At 31.1% G+C, this 15529-nt stretch overlaps 1 protein-coding gene across 1 annotated transcript in view; it reads right to left on the reverse strand.

The window, feature by feature from the left end:
* Nucleotides 1-217: 217 nt before the first annotated feature.
* LOC139524330 (oncostatin-M-specific receptor subunit beta-like) overlaps nucleotides 218-15529 on the reverse strand; it is a 33719-nt gene continuing 18407 nt past the window's right edge. The window contains exons 7-18 of the mRNA XM_071319087.1: nucleotides 13518-13677; nucleotides 13031-13122; nucleotides 11351-11567; nucleotides 9865-9995; nucleotides 8620-8776; nucleotides 8048-8206; nucleotides 7167-7349; nucleotides 6433-6520; nucleotides 5737-5821; nucleotides 4552-4623; nucleotides 3187-3376; nucleotides 218-2381 (exon numbers count right to left, since the gene is read on the reverse strand). Coding sequence (XP_071175188.1) covers nucleotides 1255-2381; nucleotides 3187-3376; nucleotides 4552-4623; nucleotides 5737-5821; nucleotides 6433-6520; nucleotides 7167-7349; nucleotides 8048-8206; nucleotides 8620-8776; nucleotides 9865-9995; nucleotides 11351-11567; nucleotides 13031-13122; nucleotides 13518-13677 — 2661 coding nt within the window. The 3' untranslated portion in view covers nucleotides 218-1254. The remainder of the gene's footprint in view (nucleotides 2382-3186; nucleotides 3377-4551; nucleotides 4624-5736; nucleotides 5822-6432; nucleotides 6521-7166; nucleotides 7350-8047; nucleotides 8207-8619; nucleotides 8777-9864; nucleotides 9996-11350; nucleotides 11568-13030; nucleotides 13123-13517; nucleotides 13678-15529) is intronic.

Genomic DNA, 15529 nt, shown 5'->3' on the forward strand with positions numbered 1-15529 from the left:
TTAAACCAATATTAACAAACTATTTCCGCCACTTTGGAATGTCTATTTGAAATACATGTTGGTGAACGTTCAGTAAAATAGAAAGTTTTTGGAAATAGTTATTTTATTTTATTTTTAACTATTTTTGATATTAAAATGGTCTGTGGCAAAATATTTTGAATACACTGCTTTTAGCTTTTGACACGCCAGAAAACATAAAATCAATAGCACTTTTAAAATCGTCCATGAGAATATAATTTGAAACTTAAAACATAGTAAAAGTAACATACACGTATATTTTGTCTAAAATACTAATACCTGTAATATTTACAAGTCTGAGCAATGACAAAAATATGGACAATCATTCAAAAAATTCAAGACGAAAGTTCTTAAAAGCAGTAAAACATATATGTCATGTCCTTGATTGTCTATTTATAAAGTTACAAAAAAATACAAAATAAAAATGATAATATACAAATGAAAATGAAAAAAAAAGAAATATAATATATAATGAAATATGACTTCCAATGTAAACATTGAATACATTTGGTTATTCTTTGTATATCCCTGAAGGTCATAACGCTTATTTGTCCTCAGCTTTTGAAGTTTTAGATTTGAGCATTCCTGATAAAGGAAAACCACAAAAAGTGCTTCGGGCACACTGTATTTGTATTTTTTTATTTTTATTTTCTAGCACCTGGTCAAAACTCTGTTAATGAGCTGTAAGTCCCCATGTGTAAAATGAAAGCTTATTAGTTAATGTATCGGTACTTACACCATCAATAAAATAATTATCCTTATTTAATTTTCCATTGATAAATTAGAAAATTTGTCAAACTTCCACACAAAAAACAAATAAGGGCAACAGTAATATTACGATGTTTAAACCTCATAAATGGGTTCAAAACCAAACAAAGCTATACAAAAACGGAGGGAAATTACGTAAATGTGTGGTGATGATGACGATGATGAAGACGACGATGACGATGACATCGACGACGATGATAGTTAGGATGATGGACGATGATCATCGATGATGAATGATGAATGATGAATGGTGATAAGGGTTGATGAATGTTGGATGAATGATAAATGATGGATACTATTACTTAGAGACCACACACAGTAAGGCACATGTATCAACCACTAGCACCAATTCGGAATTGTTAAACAAATGATATCTTGCTGCAAATATATTTTCATAACATTTGTGATAAGTTATCTGGCCATTTGTCAGTCGCTTATGAAATTAGATCTCCATCTAATAACATAAAATCATATTATTTCATCTTGAACGTTTATGACACATAAATTGTTGCCATTACTGTTACCTTTCTGTAAAGCACTATGCTGAATGTATCCTCCGTTATTGGTGATATTTGTTATGTCATTGCCATTATTGTCATAAGATATTTCTGGAACCACTTCGGTATCACCACGCAAATTATCTAACACTGGAAAAATGATATTAGTCATCTGTTGTGATCTATTTTGTAGTTCGCCATCTGACATTTGCTTTAAGAAGTTATTTTGGATTGTTTGTTTCGGGTTGTTGATATCAAAAACATACCCATTAAAACGCATTCTTAAATTATTATTCATTAATACCGGTGGGGTATCTACGGGGGAAATACGAGGAGATGTAACAGTATAGTTACGTAGTAAAGAGTAGTCAATGCTGTCACTAGTTTTGAGCGTAGTATTACCATCAATGTATTTATCAGGAAAATCTATTCTTTCAACGCTTGATATGGATTCGGATGAACTAAGACTTTCTGGACTTCCCTCTAACGATTTATTCAAGTTAAAACTTCCAGGATAAATCTGTAAGGTAAGTGGTTTTTTATGCTTATAGGCCAAGACGGTATAACTGGTTGCCTGGATAGCCAATGAAGTGTCTGTTGAACAACTAAAACTAAAAGGATAGGAGCATGTTCCAATCCCAGAACTTGCGTTTTGGTCGCAAATAGTATTCATAGAAACATATTCACTATTTGAGACTATTACTGTTGGTGTTTTCTTTGGAATAGCAGCATCTGTGTTCTCGTCCTTATTTTTTTCTTCTGACATAGCTATCACTGACGTGGGTAAAGGATGTGATACATAGCTGTTTATATTCTCAGACTCCACTTCTGACATAGCTATCACTGACGTGGGTAAAGGATGTGATACATAGCTGCTTATATTCTCAGACTCCCCTGTAATATCTTTTGACACACTTGAATTTGACCCATTGAAATTGTTTTCAAGTAGCTCATCTAGCTTTATGGAATATTCGTCGGTCAGACAATCAGTTTCATTTTTCTCTTTAGGTGGACTGGCTGGATATGTAACAGTAATCAACGAAATCAATGCACTCGAAGAATTGTCTGGTGTTACATCATCTAGTGTTTGTGAAGTTCCTTAAATGAAAATAATATATCTACATAAAAAAGGACAATGTTTACAAGTTTTTTGTTAAATTTAATTGAAAAGGGTCAACTTGAACCTGAACGTATGTAATGTAGGAGTGGATATTCTGAAACCAAAAGACAACTGCAGAATCTTCAAGGAATTTTTGCAAGAGTTTCTTAACAATATAGTGAGAGTGGCATGTGAAATCGGACGAAGCACTTATATTTTCACTTAGTATGGCCACGTATTAATGGATATATCAAAGCTGAACGAAAATCCCTAGCATTTATAGATCATACTTATAGGAAAGGTTTTTATGATTTGGATGGAGAAATGTCTCACTAGCACTCACACCACATTTTCTTAACTATATTAGCAAATAATTGTTTTCTTGCACTTTAGTTTCGATGTTTAGAAAACACCTTCGAATAATGTGGAGATCTTGAAAAAGACATTTGTCTAGATCTTAATAACATAATGTGTTCTTCATTGAAAGATTATTGCTACTTTTTTTTTTTTTTTTTTTTTTTATGAAATAACAATATCAATACCTTAAAATGTCATCAAATGTCACCCAAATATGATTTAAATGGTTAAATTAAAATTCACTATTTGAAATATCTTATAGACAATCATAAATCTTTCTTATTCCGTGTGAACTAAGGAGTAAGGTTTTCAAATTATGTCTACATTATTTTTATAAATATGTTTGTGTTTAACAACTCTTTAGTAATGGACGTTTTCGAGTCTCCTTCTTTTCAATTAAGCTAATGTACCAGTTTCATACCTCCGTCGTATTAAAATAAAACCTACCTTGGTTCGGTATAGCAGAATCTATAGTATGAACTGCATGTAAATCTTTCATGGTTAAGTAGTCTGCCACAAGAATTTGTTCATCTGAGATATCAACCAGACTGTGAGAACTATTTTTATTCTGTTCTTCATTATACACACATTCACTAATTGCATTTACTGGATTCTTGGTTTGCTCGTTTAAAATGTCCTAAAACATAATTACAAGAGAACATATGAAACATTTTATCAATATGAAAGCGTATATTTGTAATTGGATTCATTTATTCTCACGGGTATCAAATTTCGTGGATTTGCAAAAATCTGCATATATTCCTATATCACAGTTTTTGTGATTTTAAATTCCTGGTTCTAAACTCCACCGACGAAATCCACGAGCATTTGGTATACATGAAGTTGATATGAATCCCTAGTGCAACATTTGCCATTAATTGACTAAAACCAAGTGATCATTAAACTAATATATATTTTGAAATTAAAGTAATTTCTGTACACAGGTTCACCAGTACTGTAGTATATAAACTTTAACATTATAAGTCTTATTAACCTTTTATCTGTTGGGCCTTTAGAATGAAATTCAAAACAGTGTGGCTGTGGCCATTGATTGACATACTAAATTCATCCATTGACGTAGACAATGTAGGTGAACGTTTGTATGTAACGACCACTGCTCATTATGTACTTTTTAAAGACACTTAAACTATGGGGTCACCAAAGGTTCTCAACACTTTAATAAAGTAATTCGAAAAATTAATGAGAAATAACACAATGTTTTGAATTATATCAATTATATAAATCAAAACATAAAGGTTATTCCTGATTAATTTTTCGAATTATTTTATAAATAAAGGCGTTAAGAAACCTTTGGTGACCCCACAGTTTAAATGTCTATCGTAGGTACGTCGTGAACAGTGGTCGTTACAGACAAACGTTCACGTAAATTGTCCCAGTCAATGGATGAATTTAATGTGTCAATCAATGGCCACAGCCACACTGTTTTGAATTTCATTCTATATATCTTTTCAATATAATAGATGTTGAGAAATACCTAAACTGAATCAAGGAACAGTTTTGCATTTATCAAGTGTATAAAAATTACAATAAAAAAAAATACTGGACTCCGAGCAAAAGTCATAACGGAAAGTTCCTATAATCAAATGGCCAAACTAAAAGCTCTTGGCATTTAATCGCATGAACAACATATGTCATATTCCGGACTCGGTACACGCATTTTTTCGTGTAGAAAGTTAGCGAATTTAGCCTGGGGTTTTAGCTAGCTTGTATGGCAGTCGCATACCATTCCATTATAAAAGCATCAATATTTGAACAAAAGTTAAAATAAACAATAAATGTGACGTAACATACCAGAGATTTATTGTCATGTCCATATAAACCTCTATTTATGCTACAGTGTTTGTATACTCCACCTTTGTCTCTCTGCAAGAAAAGTAGGACAAAAATGGGATTAACTTTCGATAACTGATAATGAAGGTCGTTTGAATTGTTGCAATGAAATGGTAGACTATAATGACCTTGGTAAGAGGTCATAATGGTAACTGAAAATAACGCTGTACTTTTGAACATTTTGAATAAGATGGTGAGTTGTCTCATTTACACTCATGCCACAACTTCTTATTTCTATAACTCATTGTATGTTCAATCAGTCTTTTAAATGTTTTAGAGAAAAACAAACCCCTTACATAAATACAACAGGTTACCTTATGTTATAATATTCATAAATGTCTACCTCATTAACGACAGGATGAAAATATAAACAGATACTGTCGTAACTTGAATAACTATATCACAATTTATATCCCAACTCTAATTTCAATAACCCTTTAATTATTAAGTTTAATGTTTGTATTTTTATTATACTGGTATTTTTATAATTCACATAACTTAAAGGTCAAAATGACCATTACATAAATACGTTATATTCTGCAATGTTGTATTTTTAATTATTTTCCATAAAGAAATTTTCATTTTAAGTTGTGTTTTGCTTGAAGCACACACATTAACACACATATAATAGAAAAACAAAAGTTTGTGTTACATCCATAACGCAAAATCAGTACATGTAAAACAAAAAACAAAACAAAAAAGGCAAAGGAATCACGGAGCAAAGAGAAACTCTCTCCTCACTGCAAGGCTTAGGCGGAATTCCCTGCAAAAATATTCGGATCTACCTTATAAGATTTTGTACCACCTAATCGGAAAAGAACATACTGGAAAATAGCACAGAGGAAAAACAAAATAGTTCCTGCGCACAGGTGTAAACCTTAAACTCTGAAGCATATATACGTATGAGCATATCTTTAGGAGCATTACATAATTGAGGAATCAGTTGAAAGGGGCAGAACTACTAAATAAATACTTGTTGAACATACATTTTCCTGATAATTTTGAATCCTTCAAAATACAAAATGAATTCTAAAATTGAGGGCATATATAGCCTGTTTCTCATAAAAAAAAGTGCCTGGTTTGGTGTATTCAAAATTCTAGTTACAACTACAGTATTGTATCTATGTATTTATATGGGAATCTTACCAAAGTAGTATCCTTAATATGAATGGATGGTACGTCTATCTCATATGGTCTTGACATTTCTTTGATCTTTCCACACATATGACACCTGTTAAGTACAATCCAGTATGTATGCATTTGACTTAGAAAGTAACGACTTTCAAATATGTGTAAGAACTACGAAAACAAACTCATCATAGATACCAGGATTGAATTTTTGTTTATGCGCCAGACGCGTGTTTCGTCTACAAAAGACTAATCAGTTACGCTCGAGTAAAAGAAATTAATAACGAAGTGAATAATAAATGGGTTGTAAAATGGTTGGAAATGTTTTGCAGTTACTTTCAGGGACATTCCAACAGTTAATATCAGCCTTGTTTATCGGATTTATATATTATAAACATTGCGCATTGCACTGTAACTTTCATATTTACAGCTTGCATTCGATAGCTTTTGGTTACTTATTATTCTTTTTTTCTTTTTCGAGGGAACAGTAAAAATTAAAATAACGAAAAAAACGAACTCCAAGTAAAATTCAGTTGGAAAGTCTCTTATCACACGGCAAAAATTAAAAGCTCGGACGCATCAAACGAATGGAAATTTACCTATGTGTCAAAGTTCAAAAAACACAAATCAAATTTTCAAAAACAAAACCTGAGAAAATAACTCTATTTCAACAGCTCTAGATTTATTTGTTGAGAAAAATTATAAAATGAATACCTGATCTCTGCTGTAAGTAGACATAGAACTATCACTAAAGCTATTATTGGTAAGACAATAGCAACTACTAAGTTGTTGTCACCTGTATCTGCAAATAAAAAGCTTTTCAAATAAGCTAAATCTACATAAAAAAACAGCTAGATTCATTAGTGCCTTATAATAGATATTTTGTGTTATACATAATTATGATTTTAAATGCGTACCAATGATAATTTTCTCTATACATATCTATGAAAATTGTGTATGATCGTGTATCAATGATCATTTTCTCTATAATTATCTATCAATACTGTGTATCAAAAATAATTTTCGGAATGCATATCTATGAAAAGTACGTACAATTTATCCGTTTCTGTACTTTTCATTTTTGGTTCTACAAATGTATGCAATGCTTTTTGTCTGGTTATTGGGCTTAGTGTGGTGATTTGTGGAATTTTATTTGACAATAAAAGAGGGACGAAAGATACCAGAGGGACAGCCAAACTCATAAATCGAAAATAAATTTACAACGCCATGGCTAAAATGAAAAAGACAAACAGACAAACAATAGTACACATGACACAAACATAGAAAACCAAAGAATAAGCAACACGAAACCTAAACTGTTTTTTTTTGCCATATGGTTTTCTATCGTACTTCAAGTGGGTTAATTCCTCCGGGAAATGAGTAAAATACTCTATCGTATTTTGACTAGCTGTATATGCAAAGGTTGTGAATAATTATAAGAAACTTACCAGACTGTAATGCATCCATTGTTGTAACATTATAGTTTTTCTCCCCTTCAAGACTTTGCTTTCCAGCAGACGACACTGCCATTAACCAAACGACATACCTCGTTCCACTTTTGAGGTTTCTTATTGTATATTGCATTTCTACTTTAATTATAGATGAGTTGATTCTCGTGGAGGAATTTGTACCTAAATAAAGCAAATATCGTGTCATTTCACTTTATTAACTACATTTGAGCTTGAGTGCATAGTTGTATAATTGTAAGCATACCAAATCTCCTCACTTTTGTATTATATAAACATTAAGCAGTAAAGTTTATGTGTGACACTATTGAGGTCTGGACGTAGTGTATCAGGTAACGACAATTCAAGGGTAATTTCCATGAAAATAAATGTGTGATATCAGTGAATATTTGATAAAAAATTCATTGTACTGTATGTAGTAAGGTTACAAAAAAATAAGATCATACTTCAAAAACAGCATAGCGTTATTATAAGGAGTGTGTTTCGTCTTTTTTTAGACATTCTAGGGTCATTGAAACGTAGTTTATGCATCTAGACAATCGAAGTTCACAGACGGTTTAATTCAATAGCTTTATAACGTATTATCTTTTGAAAATAATAGGAAAGTAAACTTGTTGTATCGAATTTTATAATTTCTTCATTTTACAATCGATAAACATTGTTCCTTTTAAATATTGTAAAAGCATGTCGTGTCAAAAATCAGATTCCCGTGCCACGTTGAATTTTCTCAATTGGAAAATCAGGCAAACTAGAGGCTGTTTTAATAGTGAAAAACTATTTTTGGCAACTGAAGATCCTTAAACAGTCACACCACCTTTATTGGTTCCATCTTTACGTTATTTACCATAATTTTATATTCTTACCCAATAAACATTCAGTGCCTTTTTCATCCGCTTGGCACCAATATAAAATATAAAATTCTACGAAAGGTGAACGTTCACAAGGTCGTGGTCTTGCCCAGACAACTGATATCAATTGTTTATCCCGATCCTGCACCGTTACACTTGTTGGCCTTTGAGGAACTGCAACGCAAGAAAATAATAATAAATTGTACAAACCTTCTTTAATTTTTAAGAACATGACACATATGTTAGAACAATACACTAAATATATCTTTTACAATAGCTTAAGAGAAGATGGGTCGACTATAAAAGATCATCAAAAGGTTCAAAAGCTGACATACTCATTTCCATTAGTTACCGGTAGTTTAATTACATGTTTTACATTACATTGTCGGTAATTTAACATTCATGATCAAAGTAAGCTCACAATTATAATCAAAGAAATACTACGATCGTTTGGTTTACATTGATTACAACTGATATTGGTTGTATTTTTTTTGTACAAATATGGCGCTTTAAAAAAGATAAGGAATGATTTTTTTAAACTTTATATATAAAACATTCAATGTTTCAAGATATATGAAATTACTTACTTTCATTTCGAATGAAATAACAGTTTTCCCACGAGAATCCGGTACTTTTGTTGTCACTGTCCATGGAAAGCCCAAATAAATAAATCTTTTCAAAATCCAAATTCTGTACAGTATAAGATTTTTCATCAACTGATACATGTGCCCATTTAAGTTGTTTCTATAAATGAGAACACATGTTTATATGAAGTATAATAATCGGTTGTTACTCTTTTATCAAACAAACACAATGGCTCTCTACAGCAAATATTCTTTGATAATCTCAAATATTAGTTGAACTTAACTGTTGAGCTAGTCTATCATTATCAAATAAGGTTTGTTATACAATTTGAAAAGATACTGTAATGCATTTATTACTATGCATTGCATGCAGTTTACTCAATATTCAGAGACGGGTAAAACAACATTTGTACGAAATTATGGGGAGCATGGCTCTTTGTTAAAATTAAAATAAAGAAAATGAAATTGAGTTTTAAAGTCCAGTGAGAAAACAATCAACCGAATACATTTTAGAATCTAACCGCTTTACTTTAAGAATAGTTGTTTTATAAACAATTTGAAAAACTTTAGCCTTGTTTGACTCATCAGTCATAGAAGTAATGCTTAACCAGATATAGGAAGATGGTGTGTGAGTGCCAATCAGACAACTCTCCATCTAAATAACAATTTATAAAAGTAAACTATTATAGGTCAATGTAAGGCCTTCAACACGGAGCCTTGGCTCACACCGAAAAACAACAAGCTATAAAGGGCCCCAAAATTACTAGTGCTAAACCATTCAAACGGGAAAACCAACGGTCTAATCTATATAAAAAACGAGAAACAAGAAACACGTATAAATTACATAAACAAACGACAACTACGTACATCAGATTCCTGACTTAGGATAGGTGCAAACATTTGCAGCGGGATTAAACGTTTAAATGGTACAAACCTTCTCTTTTTTTCTGAATATATAGCATAACTAGACTTGTTTGTAACGCATGTTTCAATTTGACTAATGAGAAAAGAAAAAAAATTCCCTCTCCTAAATAGCGGTCAAAGGAAACAACTAAAACCTAAATTACGTAATAGTGAAATAATCTATAATTGCTGTTTACTTTTTTTCTTTTACAAGGATGTCGTTATGACTTATCGACGTAGCTCAAAGTTGAATAATGACTCTACAAAGTGAGAATTATCCTTTAGTAAATTTGAAATTATGTTTATTTTTGAAGTTAAGTTGTGATTCCAATTTGGATACGTTACCTCGCACCCGTTAGTCCTTTCACACCAGTAGATAGTATAACCTTTGACCCCTTCAGTATTTTCTGTTTCCCATGACATCAAGATATCGCTGTTTAATTTTTCAAGTACAAAGTGAGGAGGTTTGTAGTCTCCTGTAAAACATAATTTTCACACCTAATGGTTTCATTCAAGAAAAGTTGTTTTCAATTGTTAGAGGTTGTTTTACATCCATGTTTCCCCGACTTAAAATAATGGGTATTTTTTCTTTAAACATGACGTTGTGTTTTCTTTCCTTTCAATTACAATAATTGTACATTGAATAAAAGAGGGACGAAAGATACCAGGGGGACATTCAAACTCAAAGATAGAAAATAACACGAATCTTAATAAAAACTGGGGGTGATCTCACTTAGTTATGTTTTAGGTGACACACTTACAAAAACAAGTTCAATTAAATTAATTATCTATATGTCTTTGCTTACATTTTTATGTCCCTTGATATCTCTTTAAAAGACACAATTCATATAAATTTTGAAGTAAGAATAAAACTCTTTTGACTTGAGTACAGATTTAAAGTTGTTAAATAACGGGGTTATTTGAAAATAAGGTTGATATTATGTAGATGGTGATCCATATGTGTCTTAAATTTCACCAAAGTTAAATATAGCTGTTATGCCGAAGAGAAAAAGTAATGATATACCACTCAAAAAATTTAACATTCATATATTGTATAGTCCACGAGGTTACTGATACGTTTAGAGGTTCAGGGACTGAATTTTCTCCCTTGACACCATTTGCAAGTATGGTCTTGAGAAAACGATGATAGTCCGTCGGGAGGGAACGATAAATGGCTGACCCGTGTTCAGAGAGAGCAATATATATTGCATGTAAAAGACACCCTTGTAGATTCCGCTGCAAGACAGCGCTCGCACCCGCAAAGTGGAAATAAATTAATATAAATTACACAACTTGTTATCCAACCCACTATAAATAAATATGTTTATACTAATGATTCGTTAGTGTAAGACAAGTCAATCAATCGTTTTGAAGAAATAGTTTACTTTCTAAGATGACCTACTTCAATTCAATCAATTGTACATAACTAAAAGAATTTACAGACACAAATTAAAGTCCTTAATAAAATTCAGAAATATTTGGCATTATGAAAACAATGATTTAATCTTATTGAAGCTTAACTCCTCCAAAGTCATCAATTGTATGAGTATATAATAACACAGTTTACATAAGATAATTAACCACAGGTTCAGGTTTGAATTTAATTAGTGGCCACCGTGCTAAGTAAGTATGATGTTTAAGATTAAATTAAATGAAGACATATATAAGTGTGTGTAATATTGTACACAGCACACCATACTACATTGGCCGAAAGACAGTTATTCTTTAGTAAATATAGGTACAAATGTGTATTTCAATAATTTGGCTGGAAAGGGCCAAACATCAATATATATATGTAGAACAGATATTACTTTCTATAATAGTTATTTACCTTTATTAATGTATATTGGAGAGCTAGCTGCAGACATTCCAACATTTGTTCCTGCCTTTATTCGTATACTGCCAGATTGTCCAGACTGAATGTTAGTGAATGTATGGTGTGATGCGTTGGTAGAATTAAATTGATGAGAAATAAGTTTATCTCCAGTAGATTCAAGATTGACTTCAAATTTTACGATCGGCCCATTTTCCTCCATCTCTTTGAAATTCTGAAACATTTAGTATTTATTTAGCAAAAAGTACTCTTTAAGGTTCCTTTGGAATATATTTAATTTTTATATATCTATTCTAGAAATCTATAAAGGATCAAGTAAAACTAAATTGACAGAGACAGGGAAATATTTTAAATGTAATTCCAAGTTCTTCTTTATATCTGTTTACATTTTCCCCGTCTTAAAGGATTATTAAGGTAGATCATAAGTAAATGTTTTTTGAGACAGAATTTTCTTAAAATTTGACAAAATGAAGATTTATCTATGCTTTTTTCAAAAATATAATAAAAAGTATGGGTCACCGTGCTATTTTTCAAGCTATGAGTCCTTGAAAATTGCCTAAATTTGGTTAGTTTGTTCATGAAAAAACACATAACAGTGCATAAACAAAATTCTATGAGATAGAATTTTGAAATAAATTGTGAGAAGATAGGTTTTATAATATGTTTTAAGAAAATAAAAAGAAAACATGGTGTCACCGAACTTGTTTTCTTGCCACAAGTAAAAATAAAAAATTTTCCTATTGGCCCAGTATAAATTTTGTGCTAAAAGAGTTATCTCCCCTTAAAGGCTCATTTGGAAAAAAATGATTTTAAAAACCAAAAGGGTTGATATTTGTTAAAATATTTTGAATAATACAATAAATTAACAAGTTTTCTTTATAGAAATAAACAGTCTAACCATTAAAAATTGCAAATCTCTTTCCAAATTTGCTGATTTTGGCAAATAACTAGACCGATTTTGTACTGTAATTGTACAATCCAAGATGGCGGTATACCATGTATCTACCTTAAGCGAAATAGACTTTTATAAACAAACAATACTACTACTGGAAAACAAATAATAAATGTTCATTCAGACACAATTGAGATTTGATCATTTATATAATGCGAATTACGTCAAAATGAAGATATTTTTTCTAGGAAATTGAGTAATTTTGAAAAAGACGATATAATTTCTGTGACTGAAAAATATATACCTTTGGTGATCAATATGGATGTCATAACTAAAGAAAAGGAAACATTTATTTAAGGAATACACTGTAGTCTGGCATTGTCAACAAATATTAGATTGTATTTATAAAACGTGAGCTTTATAGGTGACGCGTAGATTACTGCGCACGTTAAACCGATTAATTCTCAGCAAATGTTGCGCCTATAATAAATTATCTATCTGAACAATTTATTGTCCGTTTTTGTGTGTCTCTTTATTACCGAGAGAGATGGTTTCTAGTTTTTGTGCTCTGTTTTATCTCATTATTTTAATGTAATTCCTGTTACCCTATATATGCATACGTATCTCAGTTAATTCATCCCTGCCTTTTTACTGATAGGGTTTAAACTTTTTTTATGAAGTTAAGTCAATGACATCGCTTACGACTGTATTGTTTGTTATCATCTTTTCATTTTAACTATTAAATGGAACAACTTCATATCAAAATCATTAAACCTAATTTTTACCTGCCAATAAACTGTAATGTTTCGAACTTTTGAACGATCATCTTCTGCAAATTCAATAGCTCCCACAGTTACTTTGGGGGAAAACTTTGCAACTACAAGTACAACAATATAAATAAATCAATCCCTGTTGAAGAATAATAAAAGACGTTTATTATGATTTTCTGATTTCCGAAATTAAACCAAAATCTGTTTTTAAGCTAGAGATAACAATTAAAAATATTTTGATATTGTCATTTTCTTTAGCAGCTATTTTTGTATATTACATACCAAAAATAATTTAATTGTTCAGTCGAATAGTTGAAAAAAAAAGAGTTAGAGAACATTTTTCTTTGAGAAAGATTAATTGATAGTTGCTGTTAGAAGAAAAAAAAATGAAACAAATTAAAGATATGCTTGACGTATTTTTATCTTAGGTGGACAGCTGTCTATAAGCTAATGTGGCAATCATATCAAATCTCTGAAATTATATACTTAAATCAATGCTTACCATCTTGTGCTGTTCTTGCCTTTAGATAAACTGAATCACTTGATAAACCTATTGGTCTTGTGTGGGTAAATATGTCTGTATAATGGGCAAACACTTCAAACGTATAAAAAGTGTATGTTTGTAAGTCTTCAATCAGCACTGATGTATTAAATGTTTTCACCTAAAATTAGATATTGTCTTCATTTTACCAACTTGCATCTGTTTTTTAATCATTAATAAAGTTTAGAATGGAAATTGGGAATATGTCAAACAGACAACAACCCGACCAAAGGGCAGACAACAGACAACGACCACCAATGGGTCTTAAACGCAAATGGAAAATCTCGCACCCGGTGGTGGCCCTCATCTGGCCCGTAAATACAATTGTGTACTAGCTCTGTGAAAATGGACTATACACTTAACTCCACAACATATAAATGAACTAAAATCTAATAAACATACAAGAGTAACAAAGGTTACAGGCTCCTGACTCCTGGCGCGAAAATGCGGTAGGGTTAAACATGTATTGCATTACATGCACAACGGATATTAATTTAAATTAAAACAAATGATTCTGGTATATAAATGAATTGATATTTAGTTTACTTTGTTTCATGTTGGGTTTTTAATAATTTAATACTTTATTAACACGCAATAACTCATTGTCCCCTCTTAAAACAAAATAAATGTTTTAAGTCAGAATTATGATGTTTTTCTTTTTGATTGTTGGTTGATATAGTCGACCGATAATTTGAATTTTTGGTGTCTTAGCGCAATTGAGCGAAAATTCGTGGCGGTCCATTTTCGTTTATGGAGTTAACTGGATTATTTTAATTGACGTGACGCCAATTAAAGAAAGAGTTAAATAACGTTAATATACTATTTCTTTAATGTAAGTTATTTATAAAATATATTTCACAACTCCATTTTCTATGGAAAATTCTATCGTCATAACAGTTTACAATGCTGTTGAAGTTTGTTTTCTTGATAATCCCTTACTCGTTGGTATATTTGTACCATGACAGAGCGCCGGCTATCACTCTCTGTAATTTGGTTAATTGTGTTGATCAGTAGTTAATTTTCTTTGTGATATTTTGTGTACTGTCATTTGTTTTTGTTTTTTGTCATGGCATTATCAATTTGTTTTCAACTTATGAGTTTGAATATCCCTTTGCTATCTTTTGCAACTTTTATACTCTGAAGTCTCGAAGTTCGTGTTGTTGTACCATTTTTTAAATTGTAAATTCGAGTTCGTCGATAATAGTTATTTTAAACAATAATGAAAGTGACGAATAACATTTTTGAAGACTTGACTTACATAACAATGCAGAATATTTATTTTAGTTTAAATATGATAGTTTGAGCTTTTTTCCAGAATAGGGCAAGTCATCTGTAAAGCTTTACTTTGCAATTCATTTCTTTTTAAGAACAAGTTGTACTTTAAGTTTATGTATACTATGCATTGGTTCAAAATCAAAGACACAAGCTAAGAAGGCCAAACGAGCAACATAATGGTGCCTCACCCTTTTTAAATTGATACTATGCAACTGATTATTATTGTCGAGTAGAAACTCTATGGACCAAAATCTTCAGTCTTGATAATCATTTGGGCTGCTATCCATTATAGTTTACAAGATGCAAGCAGGTAACAAAATCATCAAAGAAGGATGATTAAACTATGATCGGAAAAAGACGAATAATTTCTGTCAATCGACTTATTTGTAGATCTTGTGTAAGGAATAACTTTGCCGCAAAAAGGTTACACCCGGGCTACTATAGTTTCTGTCAAAAATGAAAAATAGGTAGTCGTTAAAGACTATTAATAACTATCAAACACTTGATCAACGATTTTGGCTAAATATGTGTAGATATTTTTTGGCTGATTATCTGTTATGATGAATTTATTTATCTGAATCAATTATAGTTTTTTGCCAAAAACAACGCAAACAGTGATTCTAATTGATTGTAATGGATCCCATTATCCCGCTTAATCAGAAGAGTACCAAAACAGTAAATAACAAGAATGTATCTAA

The sequence above is a fragment of the Mytilus edulis genome, chromosome 1 (genome assembly GCF_963676685.1).
Source record: "Mytilus edulis chromosome 1, xbMytEdul2.2, whole genome shotgun sequence".
Lineage (NCBI taxonomy): Eukaryota > Metazoa > Mollusca > Bivalvia > Mytilida > Mytilidae > Mytilus > Mytilus edulis.